Source organism: Epinephelus lanceolatus, chromosome 4 (genome assembly GCF_041903045.1).
Source record: "Epinephelus lanceolatus isolate andai-2023 chromosome 4, ASM4190304v1, whole genome shotgun sequence".
Classification (NCBI taxonomy): domain Eukaryota; kingdom Metazoa; phylum Chordata; class Actinopteri; order Perciformes; family Serranidae; genus Epinephelus; species Epinephelus lanceolatus.
The window spans coordinates 10,165,700-10,183,216 of NC_135737.1; the positions used below are offsets into that span (position 1 = coordinate 10,165,700).

General features: G+C 40.8%; 1 protein-coding gene across 1 annotated transcript in view; it reads left to right on the forward strand.

Moving 5' to 3' along the window:
- The first annotated feature begins 933 nt into the window (after window positions 1-933).
- The window catches only part of tyw1 (tRNA-yW synthesizing protein 1 homolog (S. cerevisiae)), a 98,557-nt gene continuing 81,973 nt past the window's right edge, over window positions 934-17,517 (forward strand). Inside the window, exons 1-7 of the mRNA XM_033631669.2 lie at window positions 934-1,075; window positions 1,323-1,450; window positions 2,670-2,798; window positions 3,247-3,348; window positions 6,022-6,216; window positions 6,465-6,752; window positions 11,165-11,287. Of these exons, the coding sequence (XP_033487560.2) occupies window positions 1,012-1,075; window positions 1,323-1,450; window positions 2,670-2,798; window positions 3,247-3,348; window positions 6,022-6,216; window positions 6,465-6,752; window positions 11,165-11,287 (1,029 nt within the window). The 5' untranslated portion in view covers window positions 934-1,011. The remainder of the gene's footprint in view (window positions 1,076-1,322; window positions 1,451-2,669; window positions 2,799-3,246; window positions 3,349-6,021; window positions 6,217-6,464; window positions 6,753-11,164; window positions 11,288-17,517) is intronic.

Here is a 17,517-nt window from a genome sequence, read left to right on the forward strand (position 1 = left end):
AGGTGAACGGATGGATTCCACATGCCTGGTTCCCACTGTGAAGCATGGAGGAGGAGGTGTGATGGTGTGGGGGTGTTTTGCTGGTGACACTGTTGGGGATTTATTCAAAATTGAAGGCACACTGAACCAGCATGGCTACCACAGCATCCTGCAGCGACATGCCATTCCATCCGGTTTGCGTTTAGTTGGACCATCATTTATTATTCAACAGGACAATGACCCCAAACACACCTCCAGGCTGTGTAAGAGCTATTTGACCAAGAAGGAGAGTGATGGAGTGCTGCGGCAGATGACCTGGCCTCCACAGTCACCGGACCTGAACCCAATTGAGATGGTTTGGGGTGAGCTGGACCGCAGAGTGAAGGCAAAGGGGCCAACAAGTGCTAAACACCTCTGGGAACTCCTTCAAGACTGTTGGAAAACCATTTCAGGTGACTACCTCTTGAAGCTCATGGAGAGAATGCCAAGAGTGTGCAAAGCAGTAATCAGAGCAAAGGGTGGCTATTTTGAAGAAACTAGAATATAAAACATGTTTTCAGTTATTTCACCTTTTTTTGTTAAGTACATAACTCCACATGTGTTCATTCATAGTTTTGATGCCTTCAGTGAGAATCTACAATGTAAATAGTCATGAAAATAAAGAAAACGCATTGAATGAGAAGGTGTGTCCAAACTTTTGGCCTGTACTGTATATATATATATATATATATATATATATATATATATATATATATATATATATATCATTTGATTTTCTTTTGTTTGTGATAAATAAAAAAAAACATAAACGTTTTGTTTTTATTTTTGAAGCAGAAAGGGACATAACGCTCACGGTAGCTGAAAGGACTATTAGAAATGAACACTGGAGGGCAGCAATACGCCATTGTAGCGTGTAGTCTGCCGAAAGAAGAGAAAGAACTACACTTCCCAGCATGCTTATCGGCCAAACAATATGGTTGCACACAGCTTTAGGCTCTGAGGACTGTGTCTTATAACTCACCATTTATAGCAATGCTGAGTTTCTGCGTGATAGTTTTGCTTTGCATTACTCGTGTGTCTACCACGGATACTAAAGGTGAGCTTTTTTAAAATGTAACGGCACAGGAAACTCACTTTTATCATGTGCGTAACATTGCTAGCTAGTATGCTAGCAAACCGCTGTTGATTTGCTGCAGGTGACCTGAAGTTAGGTTCCGGCTGCCTCTTGCCTGTTGCTGCGTTAGGATTAGGAGGGTTGCGCTGCAGTTGTGCACGTAGTGATGTTAGACAAGTTTTCTTCTTCGTTTCACTTGAGTGACACTGGATGTGTTTTCTCCCCCCAGTCTCTAAAAATGCATACAGTCCCAGTGAGAGCTATCTCATGTCGATATGGCACAACAGGCTGTACTTATATTCAGCTGCTGCTCTCGTCTTTGGAGTCTGGTTCTCCCTGAAGGTGGCACTGAAGAGGGTGAGTTGTTGTGTGTGGTCGTACACATGCTGCCACGTTTGTATTTCTAAATGTGCTGATTTGTGTACTGATCTGTGTAAAGCTGTTCACTGTTCATGTTTTCAAACATTAGAGGGCTTTCTCCTTGCATGAAGCTCTACATGCAAAGATCACCTGCCATTGTTTGGTTTTTGTGTACACGATCAGTCTCAAAATTAAACCACTGGCGGATGAAGTGAATAACATTGATCATCTTGCTGCAGTACAATGTCCTGCTGGGTCCTGACATTCATGTGGATGCCACTTGACATGCACCACCCACCAAAACACTGCTGCAGCCCAAGTACCCCCCTCATGGCAGTGGCACTCCTCAATAGCAGTGGCCTCCCCAGCTGGACGATGCATAATGTCACACGACAAAAAATGTTCAGGAATGGCCCAAGGAACGTGACGAAGAGTTCAAGGCATCGACCTGGCCTCAAAATACTCCAGATCACAATCTGATTGAGCATCTGTGGGATGTGTTGGTACCCTGATTTGTATTGGGGCCTCCTTGGATCAGACTTGGCTCTTGACCTTTCGAAGGCATGGACATAAGACCTCTGGGGGTGTCTGGCACCAGGGTGTTAGTGGCCCGACCTGCCCAACCAGATTTTGAGTTGTTGAATATGACGTCCAGGGCGATGCCTCGAGCTCTTTGTTGTGCAGGCCATTTTTGAACAGTTTTTACAGGTTAGCATGTGCATTGTCCTGCCGTTGTCATGAGTGGTGCACTTACCAGTGTCTGTAACATTGTTTTGGTGGGTGGAGCATGTCAGGTGGCATCCACATAAATGTCAGGACCCAAGGTGTCCAGCAGAACTTTGCATTGTAACAAAATGACCCTTGTTACTCACTTCACCTGTCACTGGTTTTAATGTTTTTGCAAATCAATGTAAATCTCTGCTTGGGCTGGTTCATTCTTATCTGTGTACATTAATCTGTAATTACCAAAATAAATATGGCCTGCATTCTCCCAATATTCTACAGATGTTGGTCCCCAAGGTTTAAAACAGTTTATTTTTTGTACTGTATTTGAACTGGATGTTGTGCTTGCTCATTTGTGGCAGTTTTACTTGTCTGCTTGTGTTAATTGTTGTAACGATGTTTGTGCTGTCCTCCTGTCCAGGTCGCTCGTAAAAAAAAAGGGATTTTTGAATAAAGGATATTTACATCTCGTCTTCCTCTGTATACTTTTCAGAAAAGCTTTTCCAAAGATGTAAGGCCGTGGGTCTACAAAGCTGTGAAGAACAATGACAGCCACAGAGATGCTGTGGTTCACGTGTCAGGGGTTAAAATCTTCTATGGCTCTCAAACTGGAACAGCAAAGGTGAACATCCTCACTGGCTCAATACGTTAACGTATAGACAAGTTGAAGCTATAATACGATGATACAGACCTACAGTGTTGATGATATTCTACCTCACTGCTTTCTGTAAACAGGAGTACATACATTTTGTAACACAGTCAAGTGCAACTATGCCCCAAAATGTGGTCTACAGTATAACCGCAGAGTTTAATCAATCTCTGATACAGTCCCAACAAAATATAAACATGATAACTTTACACCCTTGAACCCTTGAAAATGTATTATCAACCCCACTGTATTAATTCTAAGTTATTTCACAGGTGGGCCTTGAGTGCAAACCTGTGCAAACCAATAATTCACTCATAATCTAAAGTGAGATTCCAGTCATTGATCAGTTCGAGACAGACTGGGAGCTCACATGATAATTGTACCATTCTGAGATGTCTCTATGTTTTTTGGTTTCGTTCAGGGCTTTGCAAACGAGCTGTCAGAGGAGGTGAAGGCTTTGGGTATACCAGCGGAGGTGATTGACATCAAAGACTACGATCCAGATGATCAACTTATTGAAGAGGTAGGCCAGCCCAAAGGACGCTTAGTCAGAAACATACAAAGTCCTTAATAACTTCATATAGTTATAATAATTCTCAGAGTTTCTGCAGGTCCTTTAAATGTGTTAAATTCATGTTTATAAATATCAGTCTGTAAAATCGTTAATCTTTGAATTTGTTTTGAGGTTTTAACTGCCACAAACATCTAATTTTATTTATTCATCTTTTAATTCCTTTTTGTAAAAATGAGTCAGGCTCTTCTGCATCAAAGTCCACATTTCTGACGTTACGAATCTTTAAACTCACCACTGAACTGAATACTGTCCTTTTACTTTATACTTGCACTTACCTGTTAGCAAAATGTATATTAACCTAACTCACCCTAATAACCATATTCCTGCATAAAACCTGTGGACCACACAGGGTACGTTCACATGCACACTAATATTCCACTATTATTCCCAATATGACAATATTCAGAATTTGATGCAGCATATTCTGTTTTGATATTACGAAATAGGCTTTATTCTGAGCGAAGCATTTTCCAATTGAGACCTGGGATTTGTTGGTAGCACAGTCGGAATATATGAGTCTCAACTGGGGTTTTTATCGCAGTTTGGGACACACCGCATCTTGTCTGTTTACAGTCAGCTCTGGGGGTTGTACACAAACCAACTCACCAATACTTGGTAAGGCTGTAGATGCATGCCCAAAAGAAAACATTTCTTGTCACAAGGAGAAATGCACCTACTTTTAAAGATTGTAATAGACTCCGATATCAGCAGGTTTTTGGATTTGTTCAAATATTGTTATGCTGACATTTTTAAGAGGGTGGCTGAAGGAATGAAAGAGGGAGGCTGTGTTCACATGGTCGAACAAGCCTGCTACTGGTGGAAACCTTTGAAAACATCCTGGGACAAGGGACAGCCATTCCACTTTTCCCTTTTTTGACAAAAATGTTATGACACATTAATCTGAGTATGCACGGCTGCATGTAAACAAGAATATTAGTGGAATATTTATTTTCAATAGCTATGTCAACAGCTTAGTAGGAATATTGTCTTTTTTTTAAAATAAGGGCAAAAACTGTAATATTTTTTTGCAGGTAAACTTTCTCATATATATATTCCTGCCTTTATAATTAGCTATGGTGCTTGAATAAGGAAAATATCATTTTTCCAAAAATCCGTCTTAAATTTGGTAAAAAATGATCATAAAAAGCATTAAATTTAAGCGTCTGATACCTGTAGTGACCCTAATTATTATTATTATTATTATTATTATTATTATTGTTATTGTTACAGTCTGCTGTGTATGATAAGAAGTGGTTCTGTTAATTAGATCTCTGAAATATAATACCTGGCAAGACTTAAGTAGATCAAAATTAATCAGTGTAAAATAAATTATAACAATGCTTTTTTTCACTGAAAGCTTGACAACAAACAATACAGTAAGCATCACGTTCTGTAATGTTCCTGTTCAGCTTTCCCTTTACTTTTTGCACTGTTTTGATTCTTCACACTGCTGGCACAGAGGACAAATGTGTTAGACGAGTCCTGCTCAGCTGATGAAAGATATTTCGACAGTGTTCCCCTTTTATTTTGTGGGCACAGGAACTGTGAAGTGCATTGAGAGATGAATATGAGATTGAACACAGCAGGAGAGAAAATAGCTGTTTATTCAACAGGACAGCGATGAGACATCTCTACAGGAGAAATGGCCGCAGGCATCAGTCACTCCCTAGATGCAGCTGATCCTTGACTATCAGTCAAGAATGCATTATTTGTTGGACAGGCCCTGTTAGACATGAGACAAGTAAAGTTTTCTGTTTATTTACACAAGGAGATGATGTGTACTTACTTCAGATTTAATCTATATTGATTTTCTGCTGTCCTTTGTATGAAATTTTAGTCTTGGAGATGAGTCAGGGGAATCAATTTTGTATAATCTTTCATCACACAGCTTCGAAAAGAAGTAATTGGGAAAAATGCGTATTTTTGCAACCTGTCTCTCCTCTTCTTCTTTCCTGCCTTAATTACTATTAAAATGTCTTAAATCAATCTGTCAAAAGTCTTAAAAATGCTAAAACATGGGAAATAGGATTTTATGAACTATTTCTTTCTGATGTTGCATTGTAAATTATTAAAATAATTGGTAACATCTATTTTTTAAATACAATTTAAAAAAAAAATGCCTCTCACATTGACCTTGCTCTGATCAGGATAGCAGAACCAACAACACTTAGTAAGCTGTCACTGTACCCTGGATGTGGATATGGGGAAGTGCACATTCAATGGAAATTGTGTATTAAACCACATTTCACAGTATGGCTGAAACTGGTGCAGGAAACTCATACAAGCCTCAGTGTATTTCATAAGAAACGCTTTTCAATGTCAGTTCAATGGGAGTCAAGTCAGTGAAGTCCCACGTGCAGTGTGAGACAAAACAATATTGTCAAGAAAACTTGCATTAATAAGCGTTTTGGAAAAATTGTCCCTAACCCTCTTTAACTGATGTTGGTTCATGTTTCCTTCAGTTTTGGTGATTGTAAAATTGGTCTTAAATTTCATTCTTAGTGACATTAAAAAAGTTTGTAAATCTTACTGATCTTAAGCTGTAGGAACTTTGCTGCAGTTACGAATACCCTAACCCTAACCCTATGAAATGCTCTGATGTCATTGTTTCTCTCTATTTAGTGCATCAACAAGTCAGTCTGCGTGTTTCTTGTGGCCACCTACACTGACGGACAGCCCACAGAGAACGCCGAGTGGTTCTGCAAGTGGTTAGAGGAGGCATCCACTGACTTCAGATACGGGAAGACCTACCTCAAAGGCCTACGATATGCAGTGTTTGGCCTTGGCAACTCTGTTTATGTCGGCCACTATAATACAGTAAGAAATGGATTCCATAATAAAGGTCCAGTGTATAGGATTTAGGGGGGATATATTAGCAGAAATAGAATGTAATATAATAAGTATGTTTTCTTTAGTGTATAATCACCTGAAAATAAGAATCATTATTTTTTTTTGTTACCTGAGAATGAGCTGTTTTTATCAGAATAATATAGTGAAAGATGAGTTATTCAATGAATATCCAAAGGTTGACAGCTGACAGCCGTACTTTCTTTTTGCCTCACCAGGTGGGTAAAAACTTTGACAAGTGGCTTTGGATGCTGAGTGGCAAGAGAATTATGACCAGGGGAGAGGGTGACTGTAATGTGGTCAAGAGCCGTAATGGCAGCATCCAGGCAGACTTCCTGGCCTGGAAGGTCAAGTTCCTGATCCGCCTACAAGCTTTGGCCAAGGGCGAGAAGAAGAGCTGCAGCGGCAACTGCAAGACTGGGGGCTCCTGTAAGAACAAGAGGAAAGAAGGACAGGAGCAGCAGAAGGAGGAGGAGAAGACAGCTCTGCAGGGTAACAGCTCTGAGGTAATGACAGAAAAGTTTATTTCACCATTAAATTTTTGATGACATACTGTGAACATTCTTATTTTGGGGCAATAGATTGACACATAGAATCCGTCCAGTTGAACAACAGGGGTTAATGACCTGCTGATGTCAAGCATTTGTCCCGCTGATGTGTCCTCGAGCAAAAAGCTGAATGTCTAGCAGCAGCCTGGAGCAGTGTTCTGGACTACGATGATTATTTCTTTATAATAGGGAACTATAGATCACACATTATATTTCCAATTATGACATATCAAGAAGTAGGCATTGTTGATCTCGTTAAACTAAACATAAACACAGTTTTTTGGCACAGTGTTCTGATCAACTTGACAGGGGCACAATGACCAAAGATCAAAATGTTAAACTAGTGAAGTCCAGAGAGACGTGGTGTTTTTCCATACATGTGCACTGGCTTTGCCCAATTCAGTTTGACTTGGCGTGTCAGCCCAGCACAGCAGGGATTTGCATCTCCATTACAACAGGGCTATGTGCTTGGAGATTTAACTTAACTGATAATGTGCTTGTCTTGAGTGATGACATTCAAAAGCAGCGGGATGATCCACGGCTTAAAGGACAACTTCGGTATTTTTCAACCTGGGCTCTATTTCCCCATGTGTATGTGTGCGTATGATTCATGGGTACCACTCGTTCTAAAATTGGTTCAGTATTGAGCCGCGAAACGAGCTAAAACGGTAATGGGGGCAAATGCGTCCCGTATAAAAGTGCTTTTTTTCACCACTGACCGGTTCAGATCGCCAGTGCTATCTCTGTAAATAGCATATGGTAGCGGCCCTGGGGCAGTGGTGAGTGTGAATGAGTGGAGTCAGCTGTCAGTCAGTGTTGGAGCAGAAAGGCGGAGGGCGTCCCCGCTCGGTATTGTAAATGAGTATGTGTGTGTGAAGTGTGTGTTTTTTCGCCACTGACCGGTTCAGATCGCCAGTGCTATCTCTGTAAGCAGCATGCTAACTTAGCCTTTCCCTTACCTCTGGGCTGTGTGATGTCACAAGCTTGGCTCCACTGTGTCTGTAGCTCTCTCTACTTGTGGGACAGCCGTTTTCTTGAGGAAGAGGTGTTTCGGGATTGGATGTCTTCTCTTCTTCGGCTGGCAGTAGTCATCTTGGGAGAAGTGAGCACTGCAGACCCGATGGTCTGCAAGGCACAGTGTCTGGACAGGAGTGTTAGCATCCATTTGTAGCACAACTAGCCACAACTTCAGCATCTCGCCGTCTGACAAAGGCAGCCTATGAAAGCTGTACGGGGTGTTGCACGACATCCTGTTCTTGCGTTCGGGAAAAAGGCCCGTTTATTTGAGCACTCCAAAAACTCCGGTAACACTGTCCTCTGACTCTTCTAGCGTAACACACACTTCACACACACATGCTCATTTACATTACCAAGCGGGGATAACTTCCGCCTTTCTGCTCCAACACTGACTGACGGCTGACTCCACTCATTCTGATTTCACTTTTGAACCTTATCTGATTATGTTAAGACCTGCCGAAAGAGTTTGTTTGTCTAAGTTTCGGTGTGGAAATCATAAGTTACCTATCTCTGAGCGCAGGTATGATCGTGAAAATGTGCCCTGGAAATGTACTCTTTGTTTGACTGGCAATCGAAGAGACGAATATCATTATGTACTTGTGTGTTCTTTTTTTGATAAAGAGAGAAGAGAGTTGGTCGGACAGTTCTACAGAGCAAATCCAAATATTTATAAGTTTCAAAAGTTAATGTCAACTCGAAAAGTAAAGGTCTTGTCAAATTCGTTGAAACTTTTAAAGAAAATCTTGAATAGTTTCTCTTGATTTGCTTTGACTTGTATGTATGTACACAAATTCTGTTTTATTTATTTTTGTTGTGCATTGGCTGCAGCCTGTTCTGATTTCTTAATGTTATTTTTTGTTGTCTGCCCCTTATACCCCGGGGAGGGGTCAAAAGGAATAAATGAAATGAATTGAAATGAAATGAAATGAATTCACAGTCACCACTGCTCCAGGGCCGCTACCATATGCTATTTACAGAGATAGCACTGGCGATCTGAACCGGTCAGTGGCGAAAAAAAACACTTTTATACGGGACGCATTTGCCCCCATTACCGTTTTAGCTCGTTTCGCGGCTCAATACTGAACCAATTTTAGAACGAGTGGTACCCATGAATCATATGCACACATACACATGGGGAAATAGAGCCCAGGTTGAAAAATACCGAAGTTGTCCTTTAAGTCCCCCGTTATTTTGCTGTGAGTGTTTTCCAGTACACAGCATGGCAGGTAAAAGAAGTTTACCTGTTGGAGGTGAGCTGTTTGCAGATGTGCAGCAAGAGCCTGTTGTCTGCTGCTCCTTATTTAACATCTCACTGTGGCTGTTTCTGATTGTACTCTTCCTCCCTGCTGTGTCAGTAGAGTTATTTTTATTAAAGAAGTGCTGCTAACAAAGCTCAGCTTATTCCCGAATTAACACATTTCATTTCCTATACATTCCTAAGCAGGGAAGCAGCAAAATAAATTAAAATGTTGAGATCTCATCAGCAGTAACTTAAAGGGATAGTGCACCCAAAAATGTAAATTCAGACATTATCTACTCACCCATATGCCGAGGGAGGCTCAGGTGAAGTTTTAGAGTCCTCACATCACTTGCGGAGATCCAAGGGGAGAGGAGGTAGCAACACAACTCCACCTAATGGAGGCTGACGGTGCCTCAGATTCAAACGTCCAAAAACACATAATTAAAATTACAAAATATCTCCATACTCTACTGTAACTGCCTCCTGTGCACCACACTCATGTGTGCGCGCTTGCGCGAGACCGTGAAACATGGGCACCACGTTCATGTGTGTTCACGTACTTTCGCTGGTCTCGCGCCGTCAGCCTCCATTAGGTGGAGTTGTGTTGCTACCTCCTCTCCCCTTGGATCTCTGCAAGTGATGTGAGGACTCTAAAACTTCACCTGAGCCTCCCTCGGCATATGGGTGAGTAGATCATGGCTGAATTTTTGGGTGCACTATCCCTTTAACATGACTCCTATACAGCTGAAAGCAAACATGAAACAGTAAAATTAAGCAGATATCTGAGGTACAAACAGGGACGCTGGAGAGAGAGAACAGAGATTCAGTTAGAAGGTACAAGAATACTGAGAGATGAATACACACAGACTTTTAAAAATGTCTTTCTCTCTGGTCTCCTGCACGCACAGACATATTTTCAGTCTCGTTAACACGAGCTTGTATTAGCGGGAAAAGCAGGTCGTCAGGGGTTGGCTGCAGGCGAGATGTCACCGCTGCCTGCTTGAAGGCAGTCAGCACGCAGTTGGCCTGACTCTGGAGATGGTCCATCTCGGGCACTGGCGTGGCTCTTATAATAGGAGGCCGAAGTGGGCTAACTGGGCTAACTGCCTCCTGTTGCTCTCCAGCAACGTGATTAAAATCTGATAAGGACTCTGACAGACGAGTGTTACTCTCAGATTATCAGGTCCTTATTTAGTACCACTAATGTCTTTCATTTCCAAGGGAAGGCATGGTGTTATAAATGTTCTGCACATGAAATGTGTAATCACTGTCAGTGCTGTCCATCGTGTCAAAATATAAAAATAGCACTGTTTTTCACCACCAATCACAGAGATTACACATTTGACAAGAGAGGCAGGTGTGAGCCCGGCTGTGGCTCAGGAAGTAGAGCAGGTTTTCCGCCGATTCCAGCGTTTGGCGGTTTGATCACCAACTCCTCTTGTCCATATGTGTAAGTGTTTCTGGAAGGACACTGAACCCCAAATTGGTGTGTGAATGTGGGTGAATGGGTGATGAGAGGCAACAGTTGTAAAGCCTTCTATATTTATTTACCATTTACAAACACATCCATAAATCTCGGACACAGATGAGCAGTTGTCATGGTAGCAGGCACCTCAGAGCCAACTCTAGCTGAGACTTGTCACCTCTGTCTGCAACATTGATTCCGCACAGCAGAGGTGACATTCAACCGGAACCAAGAGTGGCTGAGAACTGTGCTGAGGGGACCATCATCGTGATTTATCTTCCCACTGTACCACTGCATTTTACCCTGATGCTTCACATGTGGGCAGAAGCTTAAACACTGGGCACGCATTGTGATAAATCCTCTTAAACCCCATTAACATGTACATGGTTTTCTTATTTAATCAGGCAGCCCAAGAGGAGATAAGGATGTGCAATAAATGTGTTCCAAATGGGCTCCCTTGCTTAATCAGGGACAAGTTTTTAATTGATAATGAGCTGGAACATAGGTGTGTTTCTCAACATTGGAGGATCATTTGCAGTTTCCACTCGATCATAGGTCTCACCATGTCCTCGACTTATTTTCTTTTAGTAAAAATGTTATTTTATTAACCGTATTTTGGGGTTTCTGTTGTCATCTTTCTGGTTTCAGGACGATCTAATGGAGTCCAGCAGTGATGAAGAAGAGTCTGGTCTGCAAGACGAGAAAAAAGCAGGTTCAATGGTTGACATGGAGGATCTGGGCAACATCATGAACAGTGCCAAGAAAGCAAAGGTCAGACTCTGTTTATCACCACTGTTGCACCACTTTTTGTCATGCAAGCACATCTTTTTCAGTTAGCCTACAGCTTGTCCTCTACAGCTAAGAAGCTGATGATAATTTCAGTTACTTTATTCCACCTTTTTGTCGCTTCAGAGAACCATGATCGCTCAGGCAACACTACAGAGAGAAATGAAATAATGAAAGTGAGCATTTAGAAATATTGTACTTGTAAATGTGAGTTAGATTTACAATACTTAGCTGCCTGCTTTACAATATTAAAGTAAGTTTGTCATTGAATTGTTTGAAGCTGGAGCTCCAGTCATCATCCAGCAAGTTTATTTCCAGCGTTTCCCCGCTGAGGTCTATGAGCGGGCGCCATCATGGCATTAAGCTTCCACCACCTTAGTCTAATCCAAGTGTGTTGAGTAAGGAGAAAAAGTGGTGTCATTGAAGAGAAGTGGCAGATGGGTTGATAGACACCAGACCCCGGCAGGCGAGAAGTGGAGGCTTGTGTAAGAGCGAGGACGCCCACTTCACAGATTTGTGAGGAACGAGTGACTCAAAAGAAGCAGAAAAGATGAGGAGGAAGAGTCATTATCAGTCTCCTTTGTAGGCTGTGGAGTAAGGGCTGTGGTAAAGATGTGAGCTGTGAGAGTGAAGGCAGTGGAAGGAAAAGCCACGGAGGTACTCGGTGTACCTGTGCTTTGATGTATATCATGGTGGAGGAGTCACTCGTGTGTGCCGCTAAAGCCTTCCAGAGAGAATGATGGTGATTGTTGCTGCTGCAGGTTCGCTGTCTGATGTAATGGAAAAACCACAAACAAACTTGATCTTGATTTGAAATTTAAATCATTTTGTGTTCCTATAGAAAATTAAATTTTCATTTCTGCTCTTTACTGTGAAGCTTGTGTCTATTTTGGCGGCATGTCTACATAAGCATGTTTTTGTCAGCTTTGGAGATGTAGCGTTTTTTTAAGGCTTAAGAGAGGGCTGAAGCACATAGGGAGAAAAGACAGACCCGCTGGTCTGTGCGGCTCCATGAGAGGAAACATACATTAATATATGTACAGCACATTAACACATTTCTCCTCCATTGTTGTTGTTGTTCTGCGATGTGATGGTTGGTCTTTGAGTATTTGTCCCAGCTCTCCTCCACTGTCACTGGACACCAAAGTAAAAAGTGACAGTGAAGGCTGCAGTGTTTTACCCAAAGTTGAACATTTTTCACCTCTCCTCCGCCATAAAAAACTCCAAACACACAGCGTGCAGCACAGAATATACACTCACATGTAATGAATGTCCCCTTACTTTAAACCACAGGCCACTTTTAAATGATCTCTGCCTGCATTTTGTTTAGCTCTAAAGTCTGACATTGTAATATTTGATTACATTTTACCTTCAATCAGTGTCTTTTTCCCACTATCTCCTCACAGCAGTGGTGGCACCGCACTGACATTGTACCATTACTATAGTCAGTAACATTACGCATAGACTTTAGGACATGGCTGTTTCTCAAACCAAAAAATTAATAAGCTGTTCCTCTCTTCCCTCCACCTGAAACAGACATTTCAACTGCAGTCAGTGTTTTATTATTAACATACAATTGAATTTTCCATAAAAGAAAAGTTACAAAAATGTTTGCGCATGCTGTCAATTGTAATTCTAAGAAAAAAAGAAAATCTGAATCGGCAGGTCAGACTTTTTAGATTATTGGAAATCAAAATCGACTGAGAAAATTGCAATCAGTGCATCTATTCTTCTTCTTTGTTCTCATGAAAGCATATTGCTTTAAATAATGTTGTGCTAACAGTGGTGGACTGCAGGAGGAGTTTCCATGTCTCACGCAGACACAAACAACAGATTCTCCCAGGCTTGTCCCTTCTCTTGTGACATGAATATTACAATATATTGTGTGTAAACTCTATGAGGGTTGGACAGGCCTTTTTGTAAGCCCTGCATAAATGTGTTTTATATGTCACGGCTGGGAAAGTTAAAGAGGCCTCAGTGGATGATGTGATGAGCCTGAGAGACTCAGTTCTTTTAGTTAAGTCTGCCACAGTGGAGCAAACCTGTTTTTAAAATTTCACGAGGTATTTTAATTTAGTTTTATGACGAAGCCATTTGTTCCTATTGCCATTCTTTGCCCTGAGGATACTCCTATTTATATCGTCTTAGATATTGTCTTAGATTGTGGATATTGTAATTAGTAAGTGTGTTGTCTTTTCCTGGTTACAAAGGCTGCATTACAATAAAGTGGAGGTATTGGGTCAAAATATCCTGATATTTAATTATCTTCATATCATTCCGCCCTGTTTTTGGTGGCCAAACGCAAAGAAGAACATTGACTTCCATTTCACCTGCTGCAGAGTATTCTAATGGTAATTAGTCTAACTTGTTATGTAACAGTTGAGTATAATTATTTGCTGGGATATCATCACACTTGCTGTATGTCTTTTGGAACAAATTAGTGTTGTTTTTGCATAATTTGGTCACACAGAGCAGGCAGTCAAAGATGTAATTAGCTTGTAGATTAAACATTTTTCCATTGCCAAGAGACTCCAAGTATTTGGACAAGCTGCAAATTAGGTGTGATCAAGGAAATTCCCTCAGCTGGAATATGTTAGTCGCTCATTTACAGCGCAGAGCCAGCTGAGGTCCAGAACTTTAACATCTGTTTACTATGAATCCCTGAAATTACTTCTCAGGTTATAAAGGCTGAGTAACATTTACTCTCAGTGTTGCAGTATTCCAAAAGGATCTGGAAATGAACCGCATGTGACTGCAGGTGGGAGCACACTTTGGCGGTATTTGACCACTAGGTGATGGCAGAGACTCTCAGTTGTCGGCAGCACACATCTCTAAGTGAACCACTTTAACTCCACGCTGTCATTATACTGCCAAAGCTATTTGCATGAATTCTCTGTGCACATCAACAGGATTTATTTTCTCTTTCTGTAACCAAAGAGAAGCTTAATTTTACTGACTATCTGTATTTAAGCACTTTAAATCAGGGTTGTAAAAAGTGAAAGATTATACCAAAGATTATGTCCAGGTAGTTTTCTTACACCTGTCAAACAAAAATTCAGAGAAACTAATTATGTTTCTCCCTCTATGGTATAGATTACTGGCTTTTACTGCACTGAAGGTTTCTGTAAGTACCATGTGCTACTCTCCAGACATTTTGATTTTGATAAAACTAGTGCAGTGCCATTCAAAACATGCCTGTTTAAAATGGGCCAATTGCTTTTACTACCATTTTACCACTGCATGTACATGTTCAGAGACATGTCACTGGTTGTGTTGCAGATTCTGGTCTTACTTGCAAAATTATAAAAATGAAAATATGATGGTTCACTAATGATCAAACTATCCAGCATTTTATTAGAATCAAAAGCTCCAGCATGAACAGACATGAAGTAAATGAAAGTACATTGTGCTGATAATGGCTCTCTTTCCTTCTTCATGTTAAGTTAAACTTGCAGGACTTTTACTGTGTGGTATTAACAGTTTTACTATAACTGTGTATTTGTACTGCAGAGGAAAACATTGCTCCACTACATTTAGCCGACAGAGACATGTTACTAGTTAGGTTGCAGAGTCAAACACCAGTGAAGTGCAAAGGTGTTAATTTCCAAATAGGTGTATTAGTTGCGTGCTTTGCAAAGTTTATTAATATTGAACATGTTGTGAGTCCATATCGCACCATATTCGACACTGCATGCTCTTGGGTCCCCAGCAACACACCTGCCAAGTGTGAAGTAGGTCAGATGAACAGTTTTTGACATATGTGATTTACACAACAGACACAGACAGAGATCCCTTCTTTTGTAGTTAGTTAGATGGACACTGAATAGTTTTCAGATTCAGTATTTTACAAGTTGGCACATTTCCTTACTTGTCATAGAGATTTGTTTACTCAGTATATTTATTTCACATCTACCAGTATTTAATCCCCTAGAACTAGGGATGTCCCTATCAAGTTTTTTTGCCCCTGATCTGAGTCACTGGATATTGAGAACCTGCCGATATCAAGTCCTGATCCGATACTTCTAGTTCCATAGCTGATACACACAGTGCACACATTAAGTACATTAAAGTTATTAAACTCAAGGAGAGGAGAGAGGAGAGGAGGGGACCTGATGAAAGCTGACGTAAAATAAAGGACCAGATCCTCTATATAGCTCAATATAGCTGATCCCGATCAGTTAAAAAACACCTGGTTCAGCTCCGATTCCGATCTTTGAGATCGGATCAGGACATCTCCACCTAGAACTGCACAAAATATTAGCTTTCAGTAAACATCAGCACATTTCCATTCACTGGCACTAATTACCTCTGCCAAGCAGGTTACGTTTTGAATTTGGTTTATTTGTCTATTTATCAGCAAGATTACAAAAAACTACTAGGGCTGCAACGATTAGTCGACTAAGCAATGACTTATAGACTATTAAAATAATCGGTGACTATTTTAGTAGTCGACCAATCGGTTTGAGTCATTTTCCATAGAAAAGTACTGTAAAAGTGCCCCAAAATACTCAAATATATTATTATTATATATATTCAATATTCAAATATTGGCAGCTTTACACACTCTCCCATGACGGTGAACTAAAACCCTTTGGCGTGAGTACAAAACAAGACATTAGATGACATAATTTTGGGGTTTGGGAGAGACAGACCAACATTTTTCAACATTTTAACACATTTTTCGATAAAATGATTAGTCGACTAATTGAAAAAATAATCGACAGATTAGTCGACAATGAAAATAATCGTTAGTTGCAGCCCTAAAAACTACTGGCCAGATGTTCATGAAACTTGTTGGAACAGTTTTGCATGGGCCAAGGAAGAAGCCATTAAATTTAGCAGCGGATACGAATCCCTGGGCGGATTCATGTATTATTTTTCGCTTTCAGTAGCATTGCAAGATAGAGCATTTTGCCTCGGTGGAGGTCTGCTCTCGCTGAGTGTGCTTCTAGTGTGTATGTTGAGGCTCTGCTCCTTTAGACCAGCAGTCAGTTTTGATCCTCTTTTCATGCATCCTTACTGATCAGATTGTAGAATATATTCTCTTAAAATTCAGTCCAAGAAGTGTCCAAGGGAGCGTGTAACAATAATTGTTCAAATGTAATATATTCAATAAAGGGATGGTTTTTATGGCTTTTACATCCGAGACTGTGAACACAAATTTCTTAAACTGAATAAAATACTTCATACACAGTACTGATCAGTCAGTCTGTCTTTGTACGTGGCTGTTCAGAGATTATGGGTGTTTTTACTTGCTAATGACTTTCATTGGTTGTGGAATTTCATTCTCTCAAACTTACTGAATTCTAATAAACATCAGTCTCTAATGGAGTTTTAGCTTAAACTTCCTGAAAAGTGTCAGTAGCTGTGTACTTTCTACACAAATCATGTCTCATTTGGATAAGTAAGTTATCAGTTACACGAAATGTTTTTTTTTTTTTTTTTGCCATCATGTCTGTTTGTTGAGGCTGAGCCATGAAAAGTAAAAGGCTGTAGAGCTAAATGTGGCACAGATGGATTTGTCTCTCCTGATGTCATCCGCGCTTGTAGCCAGGCGGGAACGAGGATGACTGGATCATTGCTGCACTTGATAACTATACATGTTTGCCACAACTGTTTTTCTTCAAGTGCACCCAATGACAGATTGCCAGGCATGCTGCGAGTGGCTGCCAGAGTACAGAGTTCGTGTTGCTCAACCTTAGTCTGTGTCAGTCTTTGGCTGTAGTTCCACTTGTACTCTGCCAAGTGCCATTAAGCTTAGTTTCCATAGTTTCTCTAATTGATTTTGCACAGATGTTCATTGCATTGGCATCTAAACTTTGTCCTGTGAGGTTTCTGTTGATGCCAGAGTGGTCCGTTTCATGCAGTGGGGCTGTTGCCAGATGGGAGTTAGTGTGGAACGGATTGTTAACCCCAACGGCCACACAGCTTCCTGCATTTGGTTTTGATGTTTTCAGCTCAGTGTCCAGAGGGAGAAAGCAGAGATGAAGATGCTACTTTGACTTGTGTAGGATTTAGGGGTATTGAGTGGCAGAAGTGGAATATGAAATAATAAGTATGTTTTCATTAGTGTAGAATCACCTAAAAAATAAGAATAGTTGTGCTTTTGTAACCTTACAACGAGCTGTTTTTATCTATATAGGAAGCTGGTCCTTGTCCATAGAGTCCACCAAGTTGCACCGCTGCATTTTAATAGTAGTCCAAAATGGACAAAC